The 12764-nt window shown below is 42.3% G+C and overlaps 1 protein-coding gene across 11 annotated transcripts in view; it reads right to left on the reverse strand.

Moving 5' to 3' along the window:
- RFC1 (replication factor C subunit 1) overlaps window positions 1–1559 on the reverse strand; it is a 77429-nt gene extending 75870 nt beyond the window's left edge. For all 11 annotated transcript variants that reach the window (XM_034958454.3, XM_063603517.1, XM_055111280.2 and 8 more), the window contains exon 1: window positions 1403–1559. In XM_034958454.3, the coding sequence (XP_034814345.3) occupies window positions 1403–1405 (3 nt within the window). In that variant the 5' untranslated portion in view covers window positions 1406–1559. The remainder of the gene's footprint in view (window positions 1–1402) is intronic.
- Window positions 1560–12764: the final 11205 nt, after the last annotated feature.

A 12764-nucleotide genomic window follows, 5' to 3' on the forward strand; every position in this document is an offset into this window, starting at 1 on the left:
ACTTGCCCAAGACCATATAACTATTAAACTAGACTATACTAACATAGTAATATAACTATAAATTAATATATAAACCATTAAACTAAAATATTACCACGTTCTTCATCTTCAAGACTCCAAATCTCAAGCTTCCAAAATACCACAGTGCTTTGGCCTCCAAAACGTAATGATGATCATTATAGGGAAGTAGTATAACGTGGTGGTCAGAAACACCAAGATTCTAATTCTAGTTCAACCACCTACTAGTTATATGATACACTGTTTAAATTCCAAAAAGGTGCTTGCACCATCTGTAAAACTGCATCGATGTGGGTTGAAATGAAAAAAAAAAAAAAAAAAAAAACCATGGAAAACCAACAGTTCACATATTGACCTAAAGAAGATGCTTGGTACAAGGTAGCTACTATCATTACTGTTGCCCTTTTTTGAGAAGAAACACAAAGGCCTGCAACGTTTCCCAGTGTGGCATAAAATTTTCACCCCCCCCTAGAATGTTGTCACTGTGACACGTTGACCAATGATTGAAAAATATTATATCGGATTGTTAAGTATCTTCTAGCTTAATGAACATTTTAAATGGTCCTTTGAAAATATTTCAAACACAGAGCCATATCCATTGCCATACCATCAGGAATGTCTGCTTTGCTGGCTGCATAATCATTTCACTTTCAATTTGTTTGAACATTTTATCCAGAATTATGCAGTGAGGCTTGGGTTTTTTTCAGATTTTAAACATCAGGTGGTAAGAGGATGACAGCTGTCAAATGTCTTGCATCTGTTTCTATTCGCTGTACTTCTTTTTCCTAGTAAGCCAAGTTATCCTTTTGACTCCTATGAACTCATCTAAACAAAATAAAATATCCTCTCCATGCCCTCGGTCTCAACACCGCTCAGGTGATCGTTAATGACGAGCGGAGATGAGACGAGCTGAGCTGTTAATGATAAAAGTTTAAGGCCCTACACAACATATTCCCTAAGAAAGAAAAGTTTGTTACATTCTTCTCCCTCGTGACCCAAAGCTTGAAATCCACGCTTTAGGCAGTACTCAAACTGAGGTTCGGGCAACGCCGAACAAGAAAATAACTTTACCAATGCGTCCCAAAACCACCATCCCTCCTCTCTTCCTTTCTCCCTTCCCCCAAGAGTGGGGGGCGGGGGGGGAGTGCAAGTACACGTAGCAACAAAATCCCTGCGCGCTGGCTGCCGCCCAGAGCCGGAGCCCGCGATGCAATGAAAGTTTTGCGTCCAGTGCCCGGTGTGCGGCCCCTTTTCTGCCTTTGCTAGCCTCCGGAACCACCCACCGCCATCCTCCCCCACCCTGCATACCAGGAGTGCCCGGTCCACACCAGGCCTGCAAAGCCCCCCCAGACCCCAAGCCGCACGGCCTCCCCCAGCGGCTCACCATCGCAGCCCCAGGATGAAGGCGCTGGCTGGCTGGCGGGTGGGCCGGTTGAGGAATCCGTTATCGGAGCTCAGGATCCATTCGCGCCAACAACTTCTCCCGCGAAGTGCAAGAAGGCGAAGACAGTGGCGCGCGGTGATGACGTCAGGAGGCCCGAGCTTTGCTTCCGTCCCGCCCAGAGGCGGGAGGTGCGACGCCTGCCCAGGTGCTGCCCCGAGGGCAGGCGGGCCGCTGACATCGAGAGGAACCACGGTGCTTTGGTGTGAGCTCGGTTTTTGGCGGGGGCGCTAAAGTAGGGGGATCCGATATTGGTTTCCTTGGCAGGCGGGGTACCCAAGTACCTCCCGGTTACACGTCTGGACAATGCACTTCCCCACAGTAACTTTGAAAAGTTTTTACTACCAACTTTAGTAAGATAAATGTTTTAGCTGTGGGTTTTACATATTATGTATAAATATCTATTCTGTAATAAGGTTTCATCAAGAGGCCGGACGCGGTGGCTCACCCCTGTAATCCCAGCACTTTGGGAGGCCGAGGCGGGTGGGTCACCTGAGGTCAGGAGTTCGAGACCACCTGACCAATGTGATGAAACCCCGTCTCTACTAAAAATACAAAATTAGCCAGGGGGTGGTGACGTGTGCCTGTAGTCCCAGCTACTCGGGAGACTGAGACAGGAGAATTGCTTGAACCCAGGAGGCAGAGGTGCAGTGAGCCGAGATGGAGCTACTGCCCTTTAGCCTGGGCGACAGAGCGAAACTCCGCCTCAAAAAAAAGAAAAGATACCGAAAGCTTTGGAGTAAACCAGTTTTATATGAATAGATTAGCAATTGAATCGTGGAATACAATGAAACATTTGCGTACGATTTCAAGAGAAAAATTAGACCATAAAGAGTTCAATGGAGAAAGCAGTATCTCCAGCTTTGGCTCTAGCTACACTTTTGAAATTCTCACCCATCCACCCCCTGTTGGGTCTTGCGCTTTATGACACCCACATTTCTAGGGCGAAACATAGAACAGCCTGGAATACAACAGAGGCTGAGCATTGACAGCTTGTATTTATTAAACGCCTATTGTTGTACGTGCAGCTCTGGACTAGCCTAGCTCATTTTATCCCCATGATGACACTGACTACTCTTATCCCGAATTTACAGACAGACTGTTACTTATTAACAGGGCCTCACTGCACTGGTCCCTCTGAGGCCAGGATGCTAGGTCTCCAGCCCCGCCACGTGCTATTTATGTGACCAAGGGCAAGTTACTGTGCCTCGGTTTTGTCTTAGCAGACATATCACACAAATTTTTGCCCATAATTTTAGAGGACTTACACCAATTTATAATGTTCATTGTGTTATAAATCAATAAATGAGTAAATAAGACACATAAAAAGTTATACGTGTCTTTTATATTACATTCCTCTTAACTTTTGCTTTTTTTTTTTTTTTTTTTTTGGCATTTGAAGCCTTCCTTGAGTTTAAATGAGACTTAAGTCAGGAGAGTGTAACTTCTTTGTGAGATTGTTTTCTTTAGGAATATTTATTTACATGAAAATACTCTATCTCAGAAATATACCAGATCTAAAATGACTGCATATGCTTTGAAACTCCTCCCTTGAACCTGGACTGGCCTATGACTGATTTGATCAAAGAATACAATGGAAGTGATACTATGCCAACTCCAGACCTAAGCTTTAAGAAGACTGGCAGCTCCTGTCTTGCTCTCTTGGAGCACCATGTAAAGCCAGGGAGGTGGTCATCTGAGACCAGCCTTATAGCCATCTCCACCAGGCACCGTGCATGTAAATGAAGCCATCTCAGATCTCATCCAGCAACTGATGGAATCTCACTAGCTTTGTTGACCCCATTCAACACCTGGGAGAGCAGAAAAATCACCCAGTCAAGACCTGTCCAAATTTCCTGACCCACAGTAGCGTGAACATAATTAAATGATTGCTCTGTTAAGGTAATAAGTATTGGAGTGGTTTCTTGTAAAGGAATAGATATCCAGAATGGAAATATTTTTGAAGACCCAAAATAGGACTGAGCATGGTGGCACATGCCTATAATCCCAGCACTTTGAGAGGCCTTGTCTCAGAAAAAACAAAAACAAAAAGTGAAACCAATCAGAAAAGATTTCCCTGCTGATCCATGCCTTTTTGTTAGCAGAATAATGGCATGGAAAGAAATTCACTCCTTGAAAACAGTACGGATATAAGCTTTTGCCTATCACAGCAAGTTTACATTTATGGATGCCTGCTGCATTAGCACATGTCGGCACTGTTATTCCATCCTTCCCATCCTTAATTCCTTTATGGGCTAGCTCATCAGCCATAGTTAGTATCTATCTGGGGCAAATAACACCAAAACTGATGTTTCAGCAATCTTGTAGACTTGGTCTGGTGTCAGATTTTCATGAGTGAAAATATTGGCAAATTCATCAACACCTTTCTCCACTGCTTTGTGATCAGCAGATGCTTTATTGCCACAGATTTTTTAAAAATGTAACACCCTGCCTTTTCTTAAATTTATGCAACCAGCCAGTTGAATATGCACAATTCCCTTCAATTTTTAGTTCATTGCAATAGATCTTTGTTTCATGATCAGCATACCATCACGTAGCATGTGTTCACTATGATGCTTATGAATTTATGCTTTCCATACATGATTGAGATTTTCTTTTTTAGCTTTACGTAGTTTTGGGGGGGGTTGTTTTGTTTTTTGTTTTTGAGACGGAGTCTTGCTCTGTCGCCCAGGCTGGGGTGCAGTAGCACCATCTCGGCTCACTGCAACCTCCGCCTCCCAGGTTCAAGCGATTCTTCTGCCTCAGCCTCCTGAGTAGCTGAGTTTACAGGCACGCACCACCACACTTGGCTATTTTTTGTATTCTTAGTAGAGACGGGGTTTCACCATCTTGGTGAGGCTGGTCTTGAACTCCTGACCTCGTGATCTACCCATCTCGGCCTCCCAAAGTGCTGGGAGGGTTTTTTTGGTTTTGTTTTTTTACTTTTCATTAACTTCTGTTCATCACTTTCAGCATAAACCTTCAACAGTTTTTCCTTCTGTTTCTTCAAATCATATATGGTGGTCATTCCAATCCCATACTCTTTTGTAAGATTTTCACACTTATACTGCTGTCCAGCTTCTCTAAGGTTGACTTTCTGTGCCACAGATAAACATAAATGCTTCCTCTTTTTCTTATCACTGTTACCCAAAGGGGTATCTGCAGGCCTTTTCGACATTTTCAGCAATATCTTTATACCACAAAGCAGAGAATAATCAAAAAACCGCAGAAGGCCAGGCACAGTGGCGCATGCCTGTAATCCCAACACTTTGGGAGGACAAGGAAGGAGTATTGCTTGAGACCAGGAGTTCGAGGCCAGGAGTTCAAGACCAGCCTGGGCGACAGAGCAAGACGCTGTCCCAAAAACAAAACAAAACAAAAACCATTGTAAACAATCTGAATGTTAACTATAAAGAAAATTGATAAATTGAAATATATTCATATAACAATAAAAATCAATGAAATACAGATCATACATCATACAACACTACAGATCAGTCTTATATACTTTTTTTTTTTTTTTTTTTTTTGAGATGGAGGCTTGCTCTGTCACCCAGGCTGGGATGCATTGGCGCAATCTCAGCTCACTGCAACCTCTGCCTGCCAGGTTCAAGCAATTCTCCTGCTTCAGCCTTCCAAGTAGCTGGGATTACAGGCATCCACCACCACGCCTGGCTAATTTTTGTATTTTTAGTAAAGACAGGGTTTCATCATGTTGGTCAAGCTGGTCTCTAACTCCTGACCTCAAATGATCCACCCACCTCGGCCTCCCAAAGTGGTGGGATTACAGGTGTGAGCCACTGCACCTGGCCCAGTCTTATATACTGATATGGTTTGGCTCTGTGTCCCCACCCAAAACTTATCTTCTAGCTCCCATAATTCCCATTGTTGTGGGAGGGACCCAGTGGGATAGGAGATAATTGAATCATGATGGCACGTCTTTCCTATGCTGTTCTCATGATAGTGAATGGGTCTCATGAGATCTGATGGTTTTAAAAACGGGAGTTTCTCTGCACAAGCTCTCTCTTTGCCTGCTGCCATCCACGTAAGATGTGACTTGCTCCTCCTTGCCTTACACTATGATTATGAGGCCTCCCCAGCCATGTGGAACTGTAAGTCCAATAAATGTCTTTATTTTGTAAATTCCCCAGTCTTGGGTATGTCTTTATCAGCAGCATGAAAATGGACTAATACAGTAAATTAATACCAGCAGAGTGGGGCGTTGCTAAAAAGATACTCGAAATGTGGAAGCAACTTGGGAACTGGGTAACAGGCAGAGGTTGGAACAGTTTGGAGGGCTCAGAAGAAGATAGGAAAATGTAGGAAAATTTGGAACTTCCTAGAGACTTTTTGAATGGCTTTGACAAAAATGCTGATAGTGATATGAACAATAAGGTCCAGGCTGAGGTGGTCTCAGATGGAGATGAGGAACTTCTTGGGAACTGGAGCAAAGATGACTCTTGTTATGTTTTAGCAAAGAGACCTGCAGCACTTTGCCCCTGCCCTAGAGATCTGTGGAACTTGAGAGAGATGATTTAGGGTATATGGTGGAAGAAATTTCTAAGGAGCAAAGCATTCAAGAGTTGACTTCGCTGCTGTTAAAGGCATTCAGTTTCAAATGGGAAGCAGAGCATAAAAGTTTGGAAAATTTGCAGCCTGAAAATGCAGTAGAAAACAAAATCCCATTTTTGAGGAGAAATTCAAGCCGGCTGCAGGAATGTGCATAAGCAACCAGCAGTCGAATGTTAATCACTAAGACAATGGACAAAATGTCTCCAGGGAATGTCAGAGACCTTTGCAGCAGCCCTTCCCATCACAGGCCCAGGGAGGAAAAAGTGGTTTCATGAGCCAGGCCCAGGGTCCCCGTGCTGTGTGCAGCCTAGGGACTTGGTGCCCTGTGTCCCAGCCACTCCAGCCATGGCTGAAAGGGGCCAATGTAGAGCTTGGGCTGTGGCTTCAGAGGGTGCAAGCCTCAAGTCTTGGCAGCTTCCACGTAGCGTTGAGCCTGCAAGTGCACAGAAGTCAAGAATCGAGGTTTGGGAACCTCTGCCTAGATTTCTGAAGATGTATGGAAATGCCTGGATGCCCAGGCAGAAGTTTGCTGTAGGGGCAGAGCCCTCATGGAGAACCTCTGCTAGGGTAGTGCTGAAGGGAAATGTGGGATCAGAGCCCCCATACAGAGTCCCCACTGGGGCACTGCCTAGTGGAGCTGTGAGAAGAGGGCCACCGTCCTCCAGACCCCAGAATGGTAGATCCACTGACAGCTTGCACCATGCACCTGGAAAAGCAGCAGACACTCAACGTCAGCCCATGAAAGCAACTGGGAGGGAAGCTGTACCCTGCAAAGCCACAGGAGTGGAGCTGCCCAAGACCATGGGAACCCACCTCTTGAATCAGCATACCTGGATGTGAGACATGGAGTCAAAGGAGATCATTTTGGAGCTTTAAGATTTGACTGCCCTGCTGGATTTCAGACTTGAATGTGGCCCCTTTGTTTTGGCCAATTTCTTCAATTTGGAATGGCTGTATTTACCCAATGCCTGTACCCCCATTGTATCTAGGAAGTCACCAACTTGCTCTTGATTTTACAGGCTCATAGGCAGAAGGGACTTGCCTTGTCTTGGATGAGACTTTAGACTGTGGACTTTTGAGTTAATGCTGAAATGAGTTAAGACTTTGGGGGACTGCTGGAAAGGCATGATTGGTTTTGAAATGTGAAGATATGAGATTTGGGAGGGACCAGGGATGGAATGATATGGTTTGGCTCTGTGTTCCCACCCAAATCTCATCTTGTAGCTCTCATAATTCTCACATGTTGTGGGAGGGACCCAGTGCGAGATGATTGAATCATGGGGCAGGTCTTTCCCATGCTGTTCTCGTAATAGTGAATGGGTCTCACAACATCTGATGGTTTTTAAAATGTGAGTTTCTCTGCACATACTCTCTCTCTTTGCCTGCTGCCATCCATGTAAGTTGTGACTTACTCCTCCTTACCTTCCACCATGATTGTGAGGCCTCCCCAGCCATGTGGAACTGTAAGTCCAATAAATTTCTTTCTTTTGTAAATTGCCCAGTCTTGGGTATGTCTTTATGAGCAGTGTGAAAATGGGCTAATACATATACCATTGAGCAAAAGAAGCATCTATTCCACATGCAATATATTTTGCTGGCTGTTCAGGCTGAATGGGAAGATCAGTAAAAGCTTTCCCTACCTCAGTGAATTTTATGAATGAAATGAGGATAAAATATTTACACTGCACACACACAAAAAATAACATCTGTATCTCTATGAAGTAGGTAACAATGGCATAGGTTGCATTTAGCTGATAGAGAAATAATTTTAGTATGTCATAAAGTTATCAGTAGTTGCCAATAATACAAAATTTCTTTTAGTTTAAGTCAATTACTTGTTCAATTATTTCTATTTATAATTACCTATTCACCTATAATTTTCAGAACTTTTGACTCCAGTGGAACTTTATTTTATTTTTTACTTTATTTTATTTTATTTTTGTAGAGACGGGATCTTGCTTTGTTGCCCAGGCTGGGCTCAAACTCCTGGCCTCAAGCAGTCCTCCCACCTTGGCCTCCCAAAGTGCGGGGATTACAGGCAGGAGCCACTGTGCCCGGCCTCCCATGGAAATACTAATAGCAGTATTTAAATTCTACACAATCTATAATGCAGGGTGTGTGAATGAGGAAACTATGATGACTTCTAAATAGGAGATATCCTATTATACATATATATTTTATGTATATATATTTCTTAGAGCAATCGCTAAGAAAAATATTTCTTTAATGTGTAGAGATTTGCTGACAACTGAACTACTCTTTGTCTTCATTTTATGCAATTTTAATAATCATTCTTGGCACTTAAAGTCAATCAGTGAGAGAAGGGAAAAGAGGTGAAATTCAACTATAGTAGTGAGTTTCAATTTATAGTTTTGCTAATCACACTTTGTTTTTGTTTTTGTTTTTTTTTTGAGATGGAGTCTCGCTCTGTTGCCCTGTCTCTGTAGTAGAGCCAGGGTTTCACCATGTTGGCCAGGCTGGTCTCAAACTCCTGATCTCAACTGATCCACCCGCCTCGGCCTCCCAAACTGTTGGGATTACAGGCGTGAGCCACCACGCCTGGCACACACTCTTAAACTAAAACATTTTCTTACAAATGTCTAGAGAATCGGCTGGGTGTGGTGGCTCACACCTGTAATCCCAGCACTTTGGGAGGCCAAGGCAGGCGGATCACCTGAGGTCGGGAGTTCAAGACCGGCCTGACCAACATGGAGAAACCCCATCTCTACTAAAAATACAAAATTAGCTGGGCGTGGTGGCGCATGCCTGTAATCCCAGCTACTCAGGAGGCTGAGGCAGGAGAATTGCTTGAACCCAGGAGGCGGAGGTTGCAGTGAGCCAAGATTGCTCCACTGCACTCCAACCTGGACAACAAGAGCGAAACTCTGTCTCAAAAAAAAATGTCTAGAGAATCTCAGGTATTAGTGATAAACTGTATTTACTTTATCAAGTGCTTACCACCATCCAGAGCTAATGATAATATTTATATGAAGCCATAAAGCAGGTGTAATATTTTAAAATGTAGAGTCCAAAGCACTTACCTTATTTGTACTAAAACAAAGTTAGCTCTCTTCATAGCAACTAACAATTTAAATGGATATGTTAAAAGTATTGTTTATATCCTCTTGTGGTCATGAACCAGATTTTATCTGAGTAAGATTTTTTGCCGTATATTTTATAGAAGATGTGAATGTATTGGGATTCCTTTTTTATGCCTTTCCTACTTTAATCTGTGTTTATTTGTAAAATTTTATTAATGTATTTATTTATTTGAGACAGTCTCTCTCTGTCGCCGAGGCTGGAGTGCAATAGTGCGGTCTGGGCTCACTGCAACCTCCACCTCCCAGGTGCAAGCCATTCAAGTGATTCTTGTGCCTCAGCCTCCCAAATAGCTGGGACTACAGATGCACGCCACCACTCCCAGTTAACTTTTGTATGGTTTGAAGAGATGGGGTTTCACCATGTTGGCCAGGTTAGTCTGGAACTCCTGATCTCAAACAACCCGCCCAACTCTGCCCTCCAGAGTTCTGGGATTACAGGCGTGAGCCACCACACCGGATGTATTTGTAAAATTTTAAAACGTCTAATATACACTACTCCGTATAAACTGATGATCATTTAATTCTATTTAAACTTCATGTCAAGAAAGACAACATGTGAGATTTCCATGAAAGTTCAAAATGTTTGTTTGTTTTTTTTTTTGAGACGGAGTCTCGCTCTGTCGCCCAGGCTGGAGCGCAGTGGCGCTGTCTCGGCTCACTGCAAGCTCCGCCTCCCAGGTTCACACCATTCTCCTGCCCCAGCCTCTCAAGTAGCTGGAACTACAGGCACCCGCCACCATGCCCGGCTAATTTTTTGTATAGAGACGGGGCAAAATGTATTTTTATCACAAACATTGCTGAAATATGAATGAGAATTCCGGGCATACCTTCTCATAGCATTTCAGGTTTTCAGAGGTCGTAAGGGTCTGGAACATCCACGTATGTGATCATCCCTAATATAGCAGCAGTCCTCAAGTAACTGAGGGTAGCTTTTTATTTGCTATGCCTCACATTATTTCTGCAAAACAACAACAAAAACAACAACACAAATCCTGGAATTCCTTTGGCTTGTAGGACTAAAAAAAGATTAATCATAAAATCTACTATCACTACAAAGTGCTGATGGAATTCCTGTCACTCTGTTCATACACACCCATAAAATTGCCAATGAATATTTTAGGAATTAATCCATGACTTGAGACACATTATATATGTAATCAAAGGAGTATGTCAACAGTAAAGTTATATGGTTTTTTTGCTATTTTAGATGTAAATGCTTCTTCTCACCTAAGTGAAGATACTGATTTACTTAGCAAAAACTTTGTTATTTCAGGCTATAAAAATTATTAGGCAAGTTTACATAAACTTAGCTTAGTCAAGCATAGTCATATTGAGAAGGTTAAATGGATATCACTCAAGAATTAAGATAAATGACATAGTTAGTGCCCAATTTCCTAAATTAGAATATGTGCACTTTAATAGTGACAAATTATGATTTAATGATTATGTTCATAAATGGATTATAAGGTCAACATCACCGGTCGAGACCTGCAGTCATCACGAACACAGAAAAGAGTAAGCTGCCTAACGGACTGTTGTCTGTAAGGAAAATGTTCCAATAAACTCTGACAAAGCAGGACATGCTAATATTTATCCAGAGGGCAGAAAGTCACATTTGTTGTTGCACAGTGAAAATTCTATTGATTTCTGTTGACTTTCAAAAGTCTAGTGAAAGACAATGTGATTATTGTGCTTCTGAAAAAGATTTCAAAAGTGACTTTAAGAGTTATGTCTGTCATATGGATAAGTTAACTAAGCCAGATATATTAACACTGAGCATTTACTTTGACCATTTCAGTTGTTTTTCACTTACACACGGTAGGAGTTAGACTGTAAGGAAGGACCAAAATTCAGATCATGCACTTTCTGACCAATAAGCAACTTTTAATCATTTCAGGAGGGCTATGATTTATCTCTCTCTATATGCTATGGAAAGAGCCAATTACTATAAGCATAATTCAATTATTCTCATGTTTAGAAACATACTAATAAAGATGTGAATGTAAATACTCTAAATTTGGGGGTAGAGTTTTTCATGGAATGTAAATTATTCTTCCACCAGTGGTATATTTTTAAGGGTGGAGGGGCATGAGATAGATCCTACTTTCACAAAATTGGCTTTGTTGATAAAGTTTTCTCTGACAAACTCTCTCTTATTTTGCCCATTTTTTTGCATCTCCTCAAGCATTTGTCCTTTGTATTACAAACAATCTAATTACACTATTTTAGTGTGTGTTGTTTTTTTTTTGAGATGGTGTTTCGCTCTTGTTGCCCAGGATGGAGTGCGATGGCGTGATCTCAGCTCACCACAACCTCTGCCTCCCAGGTTCAAGCAATTCTCCTGCCTCAGCCTCCCTAGTAGCTGGGATTACAGGCATGTGCCACCATGCCTGGCTAATTTTGTATTTTTAGTAGAGATGGGGTTTCTCCATGTTGGTCAGGCTGGTCTCGAACTCCCGACCTCCCAAAGTGCTGGGATTACAGGCATAAGCCACCGCGCCTGGCCTTATTTTAGTTATTTTTAAATGTACAATTAAGTTATTATTGACTATAGTCACCCTGTTGTCCTATCAAGTACTAGGTCTTATTCATTCTATTTTTTTGTATCAATTAACCAACCTCACCTCTCCACCACCCACTACCCTTCCCAGCCTCCGCTAACCAGTTTTCTACTCTCTATGTTCATGAGTTCAGTTGTTTTGATTTTTAGATCCCACAAATAAGTGAGAACATGTGATGTTTGTATTTCTTTTTTTTTTTTTTTTTTTTTTTTGAGACAGAGTCTCGCACTATTGCCTGGGCTGGCATGCAATGGCGTGATCTCGGCTCACTGCAACCTCTACCTCCTGGGTTCAAGCAATTCTCCTGCCTCAGCCTCCCGAGTAGCTGAAATTACAGATGCCTGCCACCACGCCCGGCTGATTTTTGTATTTTTAGTAGAGACGGAGTTTCACCATGTTGCTCAGGCTGGTCTCGAATTCCTGACCTCATGATCTGCCTGCCTCAGCCTCCCAAAGTGCTGGGATTATAGGCGTGAGCCACCGCACTGGACCATGATGTTTGTATTTCTGTGCCTGTCTTATTTCACTTAACATAATGACTTCCAGTTCCAACCATGTTGTTGCAAATGACAGAATCTCATTCTTTATCATGGCTAAATAGTACTCCATTGTGTATAAGTACCACATTTTTTTAATCCATTCATCTGTTGATGGATACTTAGGTTGTTTCCAAATCTTAGCTATTGTAAACAGTGCTACAACAAACTTGGGAGTGTGGATATCTCTTCGATATACTGATTTCCTTTCTTTTGGGTATACACTCAGCAGTGGAATTGCTGGATCATATAGTAGTTCCATTTTTACTTTTTTGAGGAGCCTACAAACGGTTCTCTATGGTGGCTGTATTAATTTACATTCCCACCAACAGTGTTTGAGAGTTCCCTTTTCTCCACATCCTCACCAGCAATGGTTATTGCCTGTCTTTTGGATATAAGCCATTTTAACTGGGGTGAGATAATATCTCATTGTAGTTTTGATTTGCATTTCTCTGATGATCAGTGATGTTGAGCACCTTTTCATATGCCTGTTTGCCATTTGTATGTCTTCTTTTGAGAAATGTCTATTCAAATA

This window comes from Pan paniscus, chromosome 3, assembly GCF_029289425.2.
Source record: "Pan paniscus chromosome 3, NHGRI_mPanPan1-v2.0_pri, whole genome shotgun sequence".
Taxonomy (NCBI): Eukaryota; Metazoa; Chordata; class Mammalia; order Primates; family Hominidae; genus Pan; species Pan paniscus.